Source organism: Pteropus alecto, unplaced genomic scaffold (assembly GCF_000325575.1).
Source record: "Pteropus alecto unplaced genomic scaffold, ASM32557v1 scaffold156, whole genome shotgun sequence".
Lineage (NCBI taxonomy): Eukaryota > Metazoa > Chordata > Mammalia > Chiroptera > Pteropodidae > Pteropus > Pteropus alecto.
Genome location: NW_006437746.1, coordinates 1397988 through 1416852, shown reverse-complemented (window position 1 = coordinate 1416852; position 18865 = coordinate 1397988). Strand labels below are relative to the sequence as shown.

Genomic DNA, 18865 nt, shown 5'->3' with positions numbered 1-18865 from the left:
AGGCCCACTTTTGAATCATCTTTTTTTTTCTTCTTTTTTTATTATTGTTAATTTATGCCAACAGCACCTGGTCTTCCTAGGTGGTCTCCCATCTAAGTACTAACCGGGCCCAACCTTGCTTAGGTTCTGAGATCAGACATTGGGCTTGTTCATGGTGGTATAGCCGTAGACCATGGACTCTGGCTCCACGGGGGCGTGAACCCAGGACCTTCTGCATATAAAGCAGAAGTGCTAACTGCTACACTAGGGAACCACATCCTGAATCATCTTATTCTCTGATTGGGTTGAGGTGATCCAGGCCTTCCAGAAGCAAATGTAAATCCTGTCTGGAGAAGTTTAATTGTAGGCCTTAAGCTATCCTTCCAGTTTTCATACAGAGTCTTAACACTCAATAGAAAATAATCAAGCCTATGAGAAGATCAGATGATATGATAAAAGACAAACAAGAAAACATTATCCACAGAGGATACAAACAATGGAGTTGTCAGATATAGAGCTTAAAATGACTATGATTAACATATTCAAGGAACTTGAAGGGTGGAAATTTTCAGGACAGAAGTAGAAAAACAAAATGGACATTCTAAAACTTAACAGTGCAATAACTGGAAGAACTCAGTACATAGGGTGAACAGCTGATTAGACACGGCCGAATAGAGAATTAATATACCAGAGGCATTTGAGATCATTATAACAAGAGGATGAGACAAGCAGAAGAGACATAGGGGAAAAGAGTTTTTACAATAATGATGCTGGATCATTTCAGATGGTAATATAAGAAAAAAAAAATAAAACTTTACCTCTAAATTACAGTGTACAGACAAGTCAATTTAGATAGATTGCACATTTTAATGTAAAAATATAAAACAAGCCTCCAGTATATAACAAATGCAAATATCATCATGATTCTGGAATAAATCAAGACTTTTTAACAGGACACAAAAGAACTACCATAAAGGAAAATATTGATAAATTGGATTACCTTAAAATTAGGAACTTCTTTTCATCAAAAGGCATCCTTAAGAGAGTAGTAAAACAAGCCACAGAATAGGGGAAGGTATTCGTCACACACATAATTGACAGTGGGCCCTTAAATATGTAAAGAACTGAAGGGCGGATAACCCAATAGAAAAATGAACACAGGGCTTGAACAGCCATTTTACAAAAGTGGTTATCTCCAGATGGCCATTTAATACCCGAAAAGATGCATAACCTTAATTAGTCATCAGGAAAATTCAGTTTGATTGCAATGAGATACCATCGGGTATCCACCAGAATAGCTATAATTGATAAGCCTGATAATGCAGTATTTTGGCAAAGATGTAGAGCAACTGGAATTCTTATACTTGCCTGTTAGAGTGTAAGTTGACTTAATAATCACTTTGGAAAACTGATTATCGGCAGTATCTATTAAACTAAATCTAGGCATGTCTTGTGATCCAGCAGTTTCATTTCTAAGTATATATCCAACAGAGATGTTTACATGCATCCAGCATAAGAAATACTTAGCACTGTTCATAAATTGAAACAACTCCAATGTCTATCAACAAAAAAATGAGTCAATGGTGGTATAGTCACAGCACTGCTGTGGAATACTACACAGCAATGAAAAAATGTAGATGAATATCAGCAAATGCCATGGCAAGCAAAGAAGCCCTACTCCCAGATAGCTGGTAATGTTTGGTCAAGTCATGATCAAGAGTTGAAGGAATGACAGCTTGTGTTAGAAGTTCTTAGTGCATGGGTGAGTTTGTTGATTTTGAACTTCACGGTGAGGTCATTTGTATGGACCTATTTTTCTGTGAACTTTAGCATCAGTATCTCTAGGATGTTTCTCTTAGGTCAGTTTCACCAACACGCATGAAGAGCATTTCAGCCATCAGCCTGGAGGGCAGAGAGACCTGGCTGCCAGACCCCTGGGAGCCCGCTGGGGGAGGGGACTAGAAGTCCCAGTATTCATTGTGTGGCAGTTGAGTTAGTGTCCCTGTCTTGTTCGGTAGTCCTCGTTTTGACTTGGCCTGCTTTCTCCTAGTCTAGAAACTTCTTGTTTTACTTTTTCTAAAGAATAAATCTCCAAACTCTTGCCCGAGTACAAGTCTAGTGGCAGTCACCCAGATTGATTGGACAGAGGAAGTAATCTAGGGATCAAACTGCTTTTTAATCAAATTTTGCCAAATATAAGTTATTTTACCCCTCTTTCTTAACCCTTAGTTTTAGAAGTACCTTTTCAATAAATAGTACCAGGGAAGTCGTTATTCACTTGCAAAAACAATGGAATTAGATTCCTTCCTCAGTCCATATGATAAATCAGTTTCCAGTAGATTGGCGATGTTGATGTGAAAGACAAAAAGGAAAAGAAAGAGAAAGCAGGAAAAAGAGGAAGAGGAAAGGTCTAGACCCTTTGAATAATGCCAATAAATCAGTAACAAGATGAACAACCCAGTGGGAAAATGAACAAAAGGCCTGAACAGATAGATATTTGACAAAAGACATATGGAAAGCAAAGAAATATCAAAATATGCTTACCGTATTAATAATTATGAACATTCAAATTAAGACCACAAATCTAGGTAGGTAAAAATTAAATCTGATTAACTACTAGGTATTGATGAGGTTGTAACTCAGAGGGAACTTGTACACTGCTGGATGGAGTAAGTTGGGACAACCATTTTGGCAAACAATGGGCAGTGTCATGAAGCGGAACACTTGCGGTTCTATTTTTACGTGTATTTGTACCCCGGCAAACTCTTGGACCTCTGTACCAGGAGGCGGGTACACCAGTGTTCATGGCAGCAGCATTTGTAAGAAATAGAACCGAGACCAGCCCTACTCTACTGTCTCTTAGAATGGGTGGGATAAATGGTGGTACATTCTGCATGTTCACTGAAAACAAAACTGGCCTGGTAATTTCCTTAATGTTTACATTTTTCTTAAGAGGAGTAGAAAAGTTTTAGTGACATATATTTCTGTATCATCTAAGGAAAGCTGTCACACTCGCACTCATTTTTTTTTATTATTATTTATGCCTACAGCACCTGGTTTTCCTAAGTGGTCTCCCATCCAAGTACTAACCAGGCCCGACCCTGCTTAGCTTCCGAGATCAGACATTGGCCTTGTTCAGAGTTGCATGGCTGTAGACCGTGGACTGTGGCTTTACTGGGGCGCGAACCCAGGACCTTCTGTATGTAAAGCAGATGTGCCAACCGCTATACTATGGAACTATGTCCAACGCACCCACTCGTTTTAATCACCTGAGGCAGTGTTGCAACATGCAGGGGAAGCTGGAGGCAGGATTTTTGACCATGGTGATTTGTTTGTGAGCCAGAGAGTAGGATGGGAAGCAGAGGTGGCCTTCTCTGGGAATTTTCTTTTTAAGATCCATGCACTCAAGAAAGCAGTATCTTGAGTTTGGTGGTGGTAATAATTAATTAATTTTAATAGTTAATGATAACAATTATTAATGGCAACTACCAGTTCTTGAGTGTTTACCTTGTGTCATGGCCCAGGCTATTATTTCATTTAATCCTCATTAGTCCTAGAAGATAGGCATTATCATCTCATTTTATCTAAAGCCCTGAAGCTTTTAAGAATTTAAGAAGTTTGTTCAGTATCACAGTATTAGAAAGTGCTAGAGCTGAGACTTATGTACAGAGTTGGCTGATAGCTCTGTCTTAATATTGTCAAGTTAAAAGATTGACCTTGCTGAAGGAAAGGAGAAAAAAATTTAGACATCGTAATGGGCCACAGACCTTAATGAAGTTTCGGGGTGCTGCTGGGGCACTCTCTCGTTGGTTTGCTTCTTTTTTCGAGTCAGCCTGTTGCTTGGCGCTGAGAGAAGGCATAGCTCTACAGATCTTACAGAGAAGGGTAGTCTTTTTGCCCGCACTCAGCATTTATCATTTTTGTAATTGAGCATTACATCACCTAATTTTTTTTTTTTAAATTGGCTCTGTAGGACAATGATATTCATGTTTGAAAAACATTTATATTTAAGTTTGAATAAATAACTCATACTCATGGTTCAAAAACCAAAAAATTCAAAATGCGGAAAGTACCCCACCTTGTGCTTCATAGCCCCAGATCACCATCATGCAAAATTAAGCATCATCATTTGTTGCTTATGTATCCTTTCAGAGTTCTTTTTTTTTTTAGTCTGAGTAAACACAATGTGGATTGTACACATTACACAAAAAGCACACTCTTGAACTTTGCTCGTTTTACTTAACAGCGTATCTTGTAGTTCTTTCCGTGTGATGTGTAGAGCGTCCTCATTTTGTTTGATGGCTGTATTGTATGATGAGCCACATTTTATTTAACCAGTACTCCTTTGCTGGAAGCTTTCCTCCTCAAATTTTTACTGTTATAAGCAGAAAAATACGAATACATGTCATCTCATGTATATAAGGATATCTACAGAATGCTTTCTTCCCAGAGGAGTACTTACAAGATTTTTAATTTCGAAGATACTACTACTGACTGACTCCATGAAATTTTGTACCAGGTTACATTCCCACAAGCAATGTACTTGAGAGTTAGTATCCTCAGGATCTTGATGACAGTGTTTGCTGTCAAAATTTTTGAATTTTGACCATCCGAGGGATAAAAAAAAAAAAATTAATATATATTTTTCTCATGAGCAAAGCGGAGCATCTTTTGCTTGGGCTATTTATATATTTTTCTCTGTATACCACCTTTTCCTACCTTTTGCTCATTTTTTCTCTTGGTTTATTAGTCATTTTCTAATTGATATCTCAGAAGCATATATGTGTGTGTGTATACGTATGTAATATTAGCCTTTCATGATAGGAATTGGAAATATTTTCCTCAATTTATTTCTCTCAAGAAATTTAATTGTATTGAAGTATAATTGACATCTAAAATTGCAAGATATTTGAAGTGCACATCGTGGTGCTTTGATATACATATACATGTGAAAGGATTCCGCCCATCTGTTTAATTAACACGTCTATCACCTCACATACTTATCCTTTTTTGTGTGTTTGAGAACATTTAAGTTCTTAACAAATTTCAATCAGATAATACAATGTTATCAACTGTAGTCATTAGCCCCCCAGACCTTATTCAGTTACACCCACTTGCCCCCACCTCTGGCACCTGGCAACCACTTTTCTACTCTCGGTTTCTATGAGTTTGACCTTTTTTTAAATTTATTTTATTTTTTAAGATTCCACATACAAGTGATACCATGCAGTTTTTACTTTTCTCTGCTTGTTTCACTTTGGATGAGACTCCTAAGTGCTATCTTCATTATCACAAATAGCAGGATTTCTTGCTTTTTTATGACTAAAATAATATTCCATTATATGTAAATGCCATATCTTTGTTACCCATTCGTCTGTCGATGTACCAAATACATACATTCCCCCCATCCCAATTTGTTTGTTTTTTGATTTTGTTTATGGTATGTTTTTCTAAGCAGAAGTTTTTTTGTTTGTTTGTTTGTTTTTTTAACACTACTTATGTAATCCAGCAGTATAAATGTCAACTACATCAAACAGTAGAATTAAAAGGCCTTGGGAAAAATAAGGATGAAGAAATTGGTGTAGAGAACTAGGTAAAGTCTTATGGCAGTTTCAACAGCAATATGTATCTATTCAGCTAATATTAATAAGAACTTATTTCATGTCAGGAACTGGGCCCAGAAGTGGAAAGATGTGGTGAGCAAAATCAGATATAGCCCTTGCCTGTGTGTATTTTTAAATTTATTGGGATGACAAACATCAGATAATCAAAAATATATTATAAAATCGCAGTTGGATGAGGGCCTTAATGTATTTTATGCTGTGAGATAGTATCACGGAGAGATTTCATTTAAAAGTCAGTGAATTATGAAATACGGATAGGAGTTCACCAGCGAGGAGGGGAGAGAAGAGCCATGTCGGCAGAGAGGCAATACCTTGTTGCCGGGGGTGGTATTGAGTTTGAGGGACCGGAACTGGGGAGGAGAGAAAGCAAGCCAAGGCTGGATAAGTGGGTAGATGGTGGGATCTGAATGAATCAGGGAATAAGTGAAAGAAACGGTAGGAAAGATGGATTGGGAGAAACTCGTAGATTTAGTAGAGGTTCCTAGGAAGTTAAGTGTCACAGTAGAATACAGGAGTAGAAACAAGAGCAGGTGTGGTTGAGGGGAGTTTGAAATACTTGTCTGAGAGGAGATGTGGTTAAATGCCACAATCTCTTAACTTTGGAAAAGCTGTTCTGCAGGTGGCGAGAGGAGGCAGGGGGATGTCAGGTAACCCGTCTTCGGAAGCAGACAAGGAAGATGGGTTTCCATGTCCCTGGTATTTCCTGGTCCTGCTCCTTAGATGGGGCTGGTGGAACAGGTGCCAGCTAATCAAGAGGTTCTCGGAGTCCCTGCTGTTCTCTGGGAAACTGCAGGCCACAGCCATGGTGTGCTGTGCTGCAGATTCCTGGGGGCTCCAGGCTGGTATATCAGGATGGTCCCAGCCATTTGATCACATCTTATCTAGCTGAAGTTTTGGGATTTCACTTATCATGAGATGGTGGTGTCCCATTTCTGTGGTTTACTCACTATCAAGAAGTTTTGTGCTCTGAATTCTTTGAACAGTATTGATTTCTGCTGATTCATCTTTATTTTCTCTGCATTTTGACCAATGTCACATTTGTTAGAGTGTGGCTAGGGCTGTAATCCAAAACTAAAACAGAGGATGCTAACTGCCTTATGTTGAACTTAAACCTTTTATTTGGTTTTATCCCTATGTGTTCACAGATAGGACTCTAAAGAATAGCAAGCAGAAAAGCAGAAACATGAATAAATCTAAGAGAGCCATGTAAATCTAAGTGTTAAGATTTCAGTATATTTTACATGTACGTATTATGTACAAAAACACTTCTTTGCAGTTTACAGTGGGAGTTGCTTGGCATTTCTTTCAGAGACTAGAAGTTGGCTGGGATGAATGATTACAACAGAGCTGGAGAGGTGGATGATGGCAAGGAGGTCCAGCAAGGGAGGATGCCGTAAAGAGGCCTTTGCCTGATGAAATCAGTGGATGCATTGCTCTTTAGAGAGTTAAGGGGTATGGGAACTTAGAGAGATGACTGGTGGGTCCAGCAAAGGGGATGAAAGATTAGTTTAAAACTTATGAACAACACCCTAAGTATCTAGAGTGATGGTCCAGTATGAGCTCTATTTCTGAGTTGGAGATATTTGGTTCAGAGATTGATGTCAAATGAATGCCAGTGGTTTGAAGAGTAAATAATTTTAAAAGGCAGATATTATGAAACTACTGGACAAAAAAAGGATGTGTGAAATCTGGATGTTCAGATAGTGTCTGCTCTATCACCCAGCGTTAGAGTGAAACTTTTTCTTCACGTTTATGTGTACAATTTACTGAAAGAACCGGAATTCATGTGACTTGTCTGTGGTTCAAAGCGAGTTGAATACTAACAACAAAAGTCCAGACAACTTGTGGTTCTACTTTGAATCTTTGAAACACCAAGAACCCTCTTGTGTCCAGAGGCCTTTGTTTGCCTTTCACGCATCATGTGGAGAATGTGGTTTCTTTTCATGGGCCAAACAGGGCACACTGTAGAGGCATCAGTTGTCTTATTTTCTTTCTGCATAAATGTTTAGATTTTTCTAAGGCAGACACGGACTGTGCCTGACAAGTTGCTACAGATCTAAATGTCAACGCGATTGGGACTGTGCCCCCTGGAAACGCTTGCCTTGATTGCGTTTTTGGACAGATGCTATCAACTCTTTTATCATGAGAGGTAATCTGTTGCACTTCCCCGTGTGTAGACTGGTGATGTACATCGAGAGAGACAGCAGAAAGACCACTCCAGGCAAGGAGCAGCAGAGCGGCAATGAGTACCTGTCCAAATGCCTGGACCTCCTCATCCGTCACATTGTGCAGGAGCTGCCGCGGATCCAGGGTAAATTGGAGTCTTGTCCTCAAGCCCTTTGCTGCTTGCCTTTCTGTGACTTGGCTTTTAGGCGTCACTTTTTATTCTTGCTGGCCTGTTATTGCAGGCGAGTGCAGTGACACTTTTTCTTGAATGTGTAGTTTCAGGATTTAAATGTGCCCTATCTTTTTCCCCTAATTATTTTGTATCACTGACATGATTAAGGCAATGTACAGGCTAAAGATTACGTTGCATTGTCATCTGCGGTAAACTGGTGATTTTGAAAAATAAATAAAAGCATTTTAATTGTTTAAAATTGGACTTATGCCATTATTTTGGATAACTTTTCTTCAGATTTCTCTCTGCCTAATTCTGAAGAAAAAATGTTTTCCTTCCGATTAGAGCCACACCTTTATTTATTATTAAAATAATTTGAAAATGTGTAGGCATTCACATTTAATATTAAAGACTTGATATTAAAGTTCAAAGTTTGAAAATTTCTTTGGTTTGAAAAATTTTAAGTGAAAATATCTAATAATGATTTGCAAAAGATATTTATTGCATACACCTAATCCCCCATTTCATTGTTGTTTGCAGAAGTTAAAATAATCTAAGGAAAGTGTACATTTAGTTTAAATCCCATTCCATGCTTTTCCAGCAGATGTAGCTATAAACCAGAAATGTTTAAAATGTTAAATGTGCTCCAAAATTCAGAATATTAAATCAGAGCAATGAGAATGCCTTCATGGCTGATGGACAGTACCGTTTTGCTCCTTACTGATACTTTTGAAAGATTATTTTGCCTGTCAACCCTTGAAAATAGAGCATTTCAAAATTTATTTTGGATCTCAACCTTTCTTTAATCTTCCACTTGAGGCCTCAATCTGGTCAGTTGGTAGTTGAGTTTCATGTTACTGGACTCATCCTAGATATGACGATAAGAATCAAATGTCCACGACACTAGTTTTATTTATTGTTGAACTGACCATCCAATGAGAAGTTTTATGAATTGATCTATTTTTATTTCTATCTCTTCCATTATTTAAAAATTGTGATCTATAATCTATTCACTTATCACTTTTAATACTTTTTTCCTGTTTACCAAAGTAATAGGTGCTTATGTTTGAAATTTGGGGGGGAAAAAAAAAAGGAAGAAAAATCATTTTCAAAACCACCACCTTGCCATATTATTTATAAATTCTGTTTTAAATTTCTAGATGAGAGATCAGGTTTCTGTGCACTCTGTCCCCAGAGGATATAACATTTTGTTATAATCTCAATATTTGTGAGTAAAATAGCATGGCTTCTACCTACTTTTATTTGGCGATGCAGTATGTTAGCAATCCCATCAGCGTTCTCACAGTGACCAGTGGTCCCTAAGTCTCTGTGGTTTTTAACCTCTGTGCACGCTCCGCGATGTGCTTTGCAGGTGACATTCTCAACGCCTTGGCTAACGTGTCTGGTCGTAAACACCCATCTACCGTTCAAGCGAAGCAGCTGAAGATGTGTCTCCCCCTGATGCCCATAGTGCTTCACCTTGTAACTTCTCAGGTACACTCTTATAAGAGAAAAATAATTGCGACTCCCTGTTTTGTAAACTGGAGCTGAGAAACACCAACCCAGACCAAACATTTCCATGTCTTTTTCTTTCTTGCATATGCCTTCCAAGATCTAATCTATAGAAACTCTCATCACGCAGGTGTTTCGTCCTCAAGTTGTAACAGAAGAGTTTCTTTTCAGTTACGGAAGTATTCTTGTGAGTAATACTGAATTTTTCATGTTTCTAATAAAAATGTGGCTGTCTGTACTGTTTGTGGGATTGGGTGTCAGAATAAGGTAATTTTTAAATCCTTGTGGTATTTATTTGTCTCTAGGGAAGTGACCTTTTTATATTTTTATCTGTTGATTGTAATACAATTTGACATTTTGAGAAAAATGCATTCTCTCCCGATAATGTATTTTGTTCAGAGACAGCCCCAAGTAGGGTAAATAAGTCCATAGAAAACACTTTCATAGATTTTGGTATTAAACATTGTAAAAAAAAATCGAAAATAACAAAACTGGTGAAAACAGAATGCTAAGAGTATATTATCATTATTCACTTTGGCTTACATTGTCCGATTATGTGTAGTTTCTCTACGTTAGGCTCAATTTAACTTTTTCTTTATGGAATAGGTGGCAATGAAAAATTGCTTGCAGAAAATAGTCTTTTTGTTCAGATTGTGGCTCCTGAACTATGTTATCTTTTCCCCTTGCCTGGTACGCACAGTATACATCATTGCTGAAATGGGGAACTATTCAAAGACAAAGCTAAGACATTTGTCACACAGCATCTCTAGTCTTGTTTTGATATTAATAATAAACACTGAACTGAGATTTTCAAAATGCCAGGGTGGTATGTAGTTAAAATGAAGTAAACATCTCAATTTTATTGTTAGCTTGGATTACAAAAAAATGATCGTCATCCACAAGTGAGAATATAATTTTCTAGAAGGTTCATCATAGGGGCGACGTCTGAAGTTTTTAAGTACAAATGTCGAGTGCAAGTCAGTGACTTTTAGCTTCAAATCTTTATCATCCTAGTGCCTTGAATCCCAGATTCTACAAAGTGTATCATTTTAGTTGTATACTCATGAGTTGGCAAATTATTAGAATTCTGTTTACTACCTTCTTTAATTTGCTTTTAAATCTGATTTTAAGTACAATATGGGTATCGTTTTAGCATGACGATAATTCTATATTTATAATTCTACTGTACTACATATCGATAGCTGAAAATAGTGATTTTGCCCTTGCGGCCCACCGATATTTTGCAGTGGTCTGGTACAATGTTTGTTTGGGATAGGTATGACTGTGCTGTGTTTGTTCTTTTATTGTTCCTCAGGTGTAGTACTTTTCTGTGCCTACATTAACTGAGTTCACATTATGTTTTCAAGCAGCCGCCAAGTGTTTTCAACGCAAAAGTCCTCATGGACTTTTAGGAGTTACACATACATGTTTCCGGGAGAAAGCTTCTGTGCCACGTAAGGCTATGCTGAGAAACGAGAGGAGGACACTGAAGAGGGGCCTTCTCACCTCCCCCCGGGAGCGAGAGTGCTCTGCGGGGGCCAGACACGCTCTGTGTGCCCTTCTCAGTATAGGCCCTTTGATGGAGTGGACAGTAACTTGTCCGGTTCAGAGGTCATTCTGATATTGGAAAATCTGTATCAGTTTTTTCCCTTTATAATGTCACTTAAGTAGGTGGAGTTTAGGCAGGTAAAATGGAAAAGGTCTTTTAGCTCTCTTCAGGCTATTTTCCTAGTTTGAATTATGGCCAGTCCCAGAATTCTTTTGTTATTTTTCTCGTCACATCTGTTAGTTGGCCATAGCACTGTGTTCATCTTTGTTTTCAGTGTTGATGGCACTGATAAAATGCCACTGAAAGGAGAGAAACGTTGACTAAGTGAAGGACTTGGATTTAGTTATCCACACCGTTCTCGTGCACATTATTACAAACTGTCGAGTGTTGGCTATTGCTTCTATGAGTTGGTTCATAATCTCTCCAGAAGATGCCAAAAAATGATTGAAGTCACAGTGCGCCACTGATGCCATGAGGTACAATCAGCTAACTCTTCCAATATCCTACAGCCCCTTAAAAACTCACAGTACAAGTGAGCTTATTATAGCCTCTTGAGTTTTACGCTTTAAAATAATTCCTTTTTAATTTCGTTTAAACTGAGGCTTCGTAAACTGGTTTGAAAGTTTTTGTTTGTTTGTTTGTTTTTGGCGGCACGGCTATAGATGTTCTGTAGACCAGTGAGTCTACAGAACGGCTTTGTGAAGCTGCCCAGAGTACAGTGCATCTCCATCCGGGTGGCGTGAGGGAGCAGCCCGTTCGCGAGTGTGTACACCCGGCACTGTGTTTTGAAAGCTTTATGATCAGTCTGGAGACAAATACCATCTTCAGTATTTGTCAAGATGTATCTCGTAGAGTAGTCACTGTACTATGGTAGGTCTGCTGTTCTTTTATATTTTAAAAATATGCTTTAACTTGATGTATTCAAGCTTGGTCCACCCTTAGTAGCCGTATCCAGTAGTGGCCAGCTGCTGCCAAGAACTGCTTGGGCTTCGGCTGAAGCCACTCTCCGGGAGCTGCCTCGGCTGGGTATGGAGGCCGCAGCCAAGGTTGGGGTGCTCTCCACTCATTAGAAGGGGCCTCAAGGAGCCGGCTGGAGGGGGCACTGGAATCATGCTCCCCTTTGCCTTCAGTTTTCATCCTGGCACTGGGGCATAGTTTGCCTGTTTGACCTATAGAAATCCATTATTTTGGGGATGGAAAAATTCAGGATATTTTTTATAAATGGAGGCGCGGATATAGGAATTAACTTTTTGTAAACATTTTTTTTTTTCTCAAGTAAAGTGACTTTTTTATAAATGGAGGCGCGAATATAGGAATTAACTTTTCGTAAACTTTTTTTTTTTCTCAAGTAAAGTGAAATTTTGATCTTTTTATATTTTAAAGAGGCTAGTGTTTGGAAGTGATTAAGCAGGGTACACGTAAACCATTATTAAGCTTTTAAAGTCTTCAAGTGAAAGAGGGACTACACAGCTGATAATTGCTGTTTTCCCTTCTTATTGGCAGAAGCAGTGTATCATCATACCTATCTCTCTCTCCAGTAAAAAAAAAAAAAAAAAAAATCTTTTAGCAGGAAAGCATCTAGGCAAGTGCGATGGGGAAATTCTGTGGTGAATACCATAGTTCTTTTGGGCTCCCATTAAATTGGGCTGGGAAAGGGAAAGTAATGACATTGAGGAAATATGTTCGGGAAGTCACGATGTGTATTAACCTAATGTTCACTGTGCTTCTTGTGTCTTTTTGTAAAACACTCTTGATTAATGAGCTGAGGAAGAGAACTTTGTTGTGTTCATTCTTAAGTTCTGGCCACATTAGCTTATAAAGCTGCGATGGTTGTGTAGTGGTGGTTATAGTTTTCTGCAAAAAGGTGTTACAATTCAAATTTTCAAATCAAAGAGAAAAGAAATGGTACAATTATTCCGATAGCTTTTCATACAAGAATATAATTATATCGCCATCATTCACGAATCTTTACTTATCCTGGGCCTTGAGATAGTTATTAAATGAAAAGACATACTTCCTGCCCTCTGTAGATTTTTGTTTTAAGTGAATGTTGCTTTGTGGATAGATTTTTGACTTCAGTTGTAGTAAAGAAGAATAAACTTTTGTATTTGTTAAAATATGATACATTGCCATATAAATGTTCCTGTGTTTTTTTTGTTTTTTTTGTTTTGTTTTTCCTTTTCTTCAATCATGACTTCATTCACCCGATGTGCTATATAGTAGCTTACTTTCCAGCTTCTTCGAAGTAGTAGTGCTGGATAATATTCAGTAGGATCGTCTGGCCTCCCGGAACAGCTTTCCGTTTTTCCCTCTAGATGGAGACATTTTCTACCCCACCCAGTGAGCCCCGCTGTGGGGCGGCTGTCCGTCCTTTCTACTCCTCTGCTACGTCTCCCAGCTTTGAAGCTTGCGCCATCGTAGACAGCCTGTTACCCGCTGTCTGTGGTCATCTACAGATTCCTGGATCTTTGCCCCTCCTTCCTGGGTCTCAGCACTGGGCTCACTGTCAGTTTCCCGGTGCTGCTCCCGTTACTGTTGGAGAATCGGGCATCCCCGTGGAGGGCGCTTCCAACACAGCCTCTCAGCTCCTCACGCACCCCTCTCCCCACGAGCTCGTCTTTCTCTCCCACAGCTGCCCACATCTTGAATGTATTTCCAGCATCACAGTGTCTGGCCCCCACCTCTAATTTCAACCCACTTTCGCTGCTCCCCGTCTCCAGCAGCCTCTGTTCTTAGCACTTTCCACTCATGGCCCCACAACTTCTCTTTTTTCTTTACTCAGCTTGGCGTTCTCGGTCCAGCCCCCATCACTACCTTGTATCCACCTGTAACTCCCTTTTTCATCTCTTCCCCCAGTGTCCACCTCTGCACGAGTGACTAAATATGGCTAGAGAAAAACACAATGAAAATAACTGGTCTCACTTTACATTCATGACTGTTCATCTCAAGTGAGCCTTCTCTGCAGACTGGTATATCTAGTTCATTTTCCTAATTTATGTACCTTCACACTTACCTACATGACCGTTCATACGTTCCCTTCTGTCCTGGAACCTCCCATGCCTCTTACTCTGTCCTCACTCTCACCTGATCCACTTTCTCTGGAGACGACCGTTTCACCTGGGTAGCTGCCATTCTCAGGAACTTCCAAGAGAGCGAGAATGTGGCATATTACTGGAAATGGTTGGTATCTATTGACTTATCCTCATTTTTTACAGGTCGACTTTTCTATGCTTATAATGCTATCAGATTTATTTCAACATTAAATCTCGTCGATAGAGATTCGTATGTTTAAAATGATTATAGTTTATAATGTATATATACTATTTCATAGGATCATATTTTAAATCTCTTTTTATATTGTTCATAATATGTATATAGTACTTAATGCCTTCCATGAGTTATCTCATTAAGATCAGTATGTGGTTTGAGGTAAAACATTATCTACCTTTTTGTTTCAAAGTTATTTTGAAATCTCCATTTATTAAAATTTTTATTTTTTACAGAGTCACATTAAATCAGTAGATGCAGGAGAAACTAACATAGATGGAGCCGTAGGTGAGCAGACCATGGGACATTTTATGTCCTTAATTTAAGTACTTTGATATTGTGATTTTGACCATATAAGTAAACTCCTATAATAGTTAACTGTATTCCTAGGACTGATGGCATCGGAAGAATTTATCAAGATCACGTTGTCGGCTTTTGAAGCAATAATACAGTACCCTGTTTTACTGAAAGACTGTTGCTCTACGGTCAGTTCTGGTAGCTTTTGAAAAAGACAGTTTTTGTTTACTTGGGAATTCTGCATATTGTAGAAATCTGAATATACGCATATATCATAGTTTACTTATTTATTTTTAAAAGGCGTTAGATTGTATCTAGTTTTTGGCATTTACAAATATATTGCTGTGGATATTCTTGTTTATGTGTTTAGCTTTACATAAGTATGCATTATTTTTAGGGTATGTACTTAGGAACGAATTAGTGGTTATAGGATATATGTAAACTCAGCCTGTGTACAAAATAACACAGGTTTTGCAAAGAGGTGGTACCAGTTTACGTTCACACAGGCAGTACAGTACCCAATCTCATCCTTTCCAACTCTTGTTATTTCAGAATTTTGAATGGATAGATATATAGCAATATTTCACCATAGTTTTAAATTTTCGTGTGATCAAGATTATTAATGAGGCCACATAGTTTTTGAAATGTTTGTTGGCCATTTGAGAATACTCTTTTATGAAGTGCTCGTTCAAGTCATTTTTTGATTTTTAGTTTAGTTTTTAAAATTTATTGGTTACCCTCTGGAAACCACTAGTCTATTGTCCACGAGTCTCTGTTTATCCTGTTTCTTTGTTGCTTTTAGGTTTATATCAACACATATAAGTGATATCATGTGATATCATTTTCAACTTTTTCTGTTTGGCTTATTTCACTTAGCATGGTTATCTCGAGGTCCATCCATGTTGTCGCAAATGGCAGTATTTCATCTCTTCTTATGGCTGAGTAATATTCCATTGTATATATGTACCACAGCTTCTTTAGCCAATCATCTATTGTAGGACACTGCAGTTGTTTCCATGTCCTGGCCACTTGAATAATGCTGCTATGAACATCAGTGTGCAAATATCAATTTGGATATGGGTTTTCAAGTCTTAGTGGGTAAATACCCAGTAGACGGATTGCTGGATCATATGGTAGATCAATTCTTAGTTTTTTTGAGGACCCTCCGTACTGTTTTCCATAGTGGCTGTACCAATTTGTAGTCCCACCAGCAGTGTATGAGGGTTCCTTTTTCTCTGCATCCTCTACAGTGCTTGTTATTACTTGTCCGATTGATAACAGCTATTCTAACAGGTGTGAGATGGTATCTCATTGTGGTTTTGATTTGCATTTCCCTAATAGCTAGTGATGATGAGCATCTTTTCATATGTTTATTGGCCATTTGTATGTCTTCTTGGGAGAACTGTCCTGGTAAAATTTCAAACATTTGGGCATTTTTTATTTTTATTTTTGTATAGTTGATTTTTAGCTTAATCACACTGAAGTTAGAGAAATACTCTGTAATTTCAGTCTTCTGAAATTCATTGACTTGTTTTATAACTCATTGTAAGATTTTTTTTTTGTAGACGTTCTGTATGTTTTTGAAAGAATATGTATTTTGTAGCTCTTAGGTGCAGTATTCAGTATTTATCTATTAGGTCAAATTTATTAGTCATCTTGTTCAAATCTTTTCTGTCCTTACTAACTTTTGTCGGGCTTTTTTATAAATTACTGAGAGAGGTGTGTGTAAATCTCCTTTAAGGCTATTATGAATTTATTTCTTGTGTAGTTCTGTCAGTTTTTGTTTTATATATTTTGAGGCCATGCTATTTAAATTTAAATTATTATATCATTTTATGAAATTGACCTTTTTTTCATTGTGAAGTGACCTTTATTTCTACTAATGCGTTTCGATTTAAGGTCTATTTTGTCCCAACTTAATAGAATCACATATGCTTTCCTTTGCTAAATATTTGCCTGATATATATTTTTATTTTTTTTCCTTCTAACATCTCTCTAGCCTTATATTTTAGATCTGTGTTGAATAAATATCATATAATATTTTTTTAAAAATATATTTTGACCAATATTTAACTTTTCACTGGAGCATGTAGTCAATTTAATTTCCTGTTATTGTTAATATATTTGGATTCATACTTTCAAACTTTGTCACACGTATTTTTTCTTTTCCTACTTTTTTTCTATTGACTAACTTTTTGAATTTTTTTCTCTAGATAAGGTTGGCATTTAGATACATGCTCCGTTTTTTTTACTGCTTACCCTAAAATTTACATCATGCGTATTAACTTATTAAAAGCTAAACTTAAAAAGAAGCTATCTTTTTTCTTAGTTTTACTGAAAAATGATGACATACATCACTTACAAGTTTAAAGCACACAACATGATGGTTTGACTTACATATATTGTAAAATGATTATCGCAATAGGTTCATCCATCATCTCGTGTAGAGATGATAAAAAGGAAAAAAGAGTAAAGAACAATTGTTTTTTCTTCGTGAGGAGAACTCTTAGGATTTACTCTCTTAATAACTTTATATCATGTGGTGTTAACTATAGTCATGTTCTACATTCCATCCCTAGTATTTATCTGACAATTGCAAAATGTACCTTTTGACTACCTTCCTCCTGTTCCCTCTCCCACCACCCTCTGCCAGCAATATGACTGATCTCTTTTTCTCTGAGTTTTTGTTTTTGTTTTTTTTTTAAGATTCTACGTATAAATGGCATCATACAGTATTTGTCTTTCTCTGTCTGACATTTCATTTGACATAATGTCTTGGTGGTCCATCCAAGCTGTCACAAATGGTAGGATTTCCTCATCTTTTATGGCTGAATAATATTCCACTATGTGTATATTTGTATGTGTGTGTGTACACATACCACAATTTCTTTATCCATTCACGTGTTGATGGACACTTAGGTTTTTTTCATGTCTTGGTTATTGTAAATAATGCTGCTGTGCATGGGGGGTGGGGTGCAGATATCTCTTTGAGTTAGAATATCTGTTTCCTTTGGATGTATTCCCAGAAGTGGAATTGCTGGATCATATGGTAGTTCTATTTTTAATTTTTTGAAGATCCTCCATACTGTTTTCAGAGTGGTTGTGCCAATTTACAGTCCCACCAGCAGTGCCCAGGGATTCCCTTTTCTCTATATCCATGCCAGCATTTACGTCTTGTCTAACACAATGAGGTGTTTGTTATCTTGTGTTTTTAACTTGCATTTACCTAATGACTAGTGATGTTGAGCATCTTTTCATGTACCTGGTGGCTTTTTGTATATTTTTGAAAAAATGTCTATTCAGATTCTTGGCCCATTTTTACATTATTTTTTTTTTTTGCTATTGAGTTATATGAGTTCTTTATATATTTTGGATATTAACCCCTTATCAGATACATGATTTGAAAATATGTTTTCGCATTCCATAGATTTTCTTTTTACTTTGTCGTTGGTTTCTTTTGCTGTATAGAAGCTTTTTGGTTTAATGTAGTCTCACATGTTTATTCTTGATTTTGCCCCTTGTGCTTTAGGTGTAGTATCTAAAAATGATTACCAAGGCCCATGTCAAGGAGCTTTATTCTTATGTTTTCTTTCAGGGGTTTCATGGTTTCATGTTTTATATTTAAGTCTTTAATTCATTTGATCCATTTCAAGTTAATTTTTGTGAGTGTATAAGATGGGGGTCCAGTTTTATTCTTTTATATGTCAATATCCAGTTATCCCACCACCATTTATTGAAGAGGCTGTTTTTTCTCCATTGAATATTCTTGGCTCTTTTGTCAAATATTCACTGACCATATAAGCTTGGGTTTACGGGCTTTCAATTCTGTCTCATTGGTCTCTTTGTTTTTGTGCTGGTATCACAGTGTTTCTATTACTATAGCTTTATAGTATAGCTTAAAATCAGGGAGTATGATGCCCCTGCTTTGTTTTATTTTTCTCAGGATTTTTTTTTTTTTTTTTGCTATTTGGTCCCTTTTATGGCTCCATCAAATTTTAGGAGTGTTTATTTTTCTAGGTTTTTCTATTTTTTTTTCCTGAAAAAATGCCATTGGAATTTTGATAGGGATTGCATTGAATCTGTAGATGGCTTTTGGTAGTGTTGACATTTTAACGATATTCTTACAATTCATGAAACTCTCTTTTCTTTAAGGAAAGTACAGATCTTAGCCTTCTCAATTCCATTTAGTGCCCACATGTCATATGTTATTTTTGCCTGATATTTTAAAGTCTGTCTTCTCTTTTAACTCTTTTATTATTAAATAATAAAATAACACTCTTTATTACTACTATAATATAA

At 37.2% G+C, this 18865-nt stretch overlaps 1 protein-coding gene and 1 pseudogene across 1 annotated transcript in view; one reads left to right on the top strand and one right to left on the bottom strand.

Annotated features, from left to right (window-relative positions):
- Positions 1-18865, top strand: part of ULK4 (unc-51 like kinase 4) — a 386787-nt gene that overhangs the window by 108376 nt on the left and 259546 nt on the right. The window contains 5 exon segments of the mRNA XM_015591710.2: positions 7781-7914; positions 9314-9435; positions 9584-9640; positions 14506-14557; positions 14660-14754. Of these exon segments, the coding sequence (XP_015447196.1) occupies positions 7781-7914; positions 9314-9435; positions 9584-9640; positions 14506-14557; positions 14660-14754 (460 nt within the window).
- Positions 56-171, bottom strand: LOC112482067 (annotated as a pseudogene).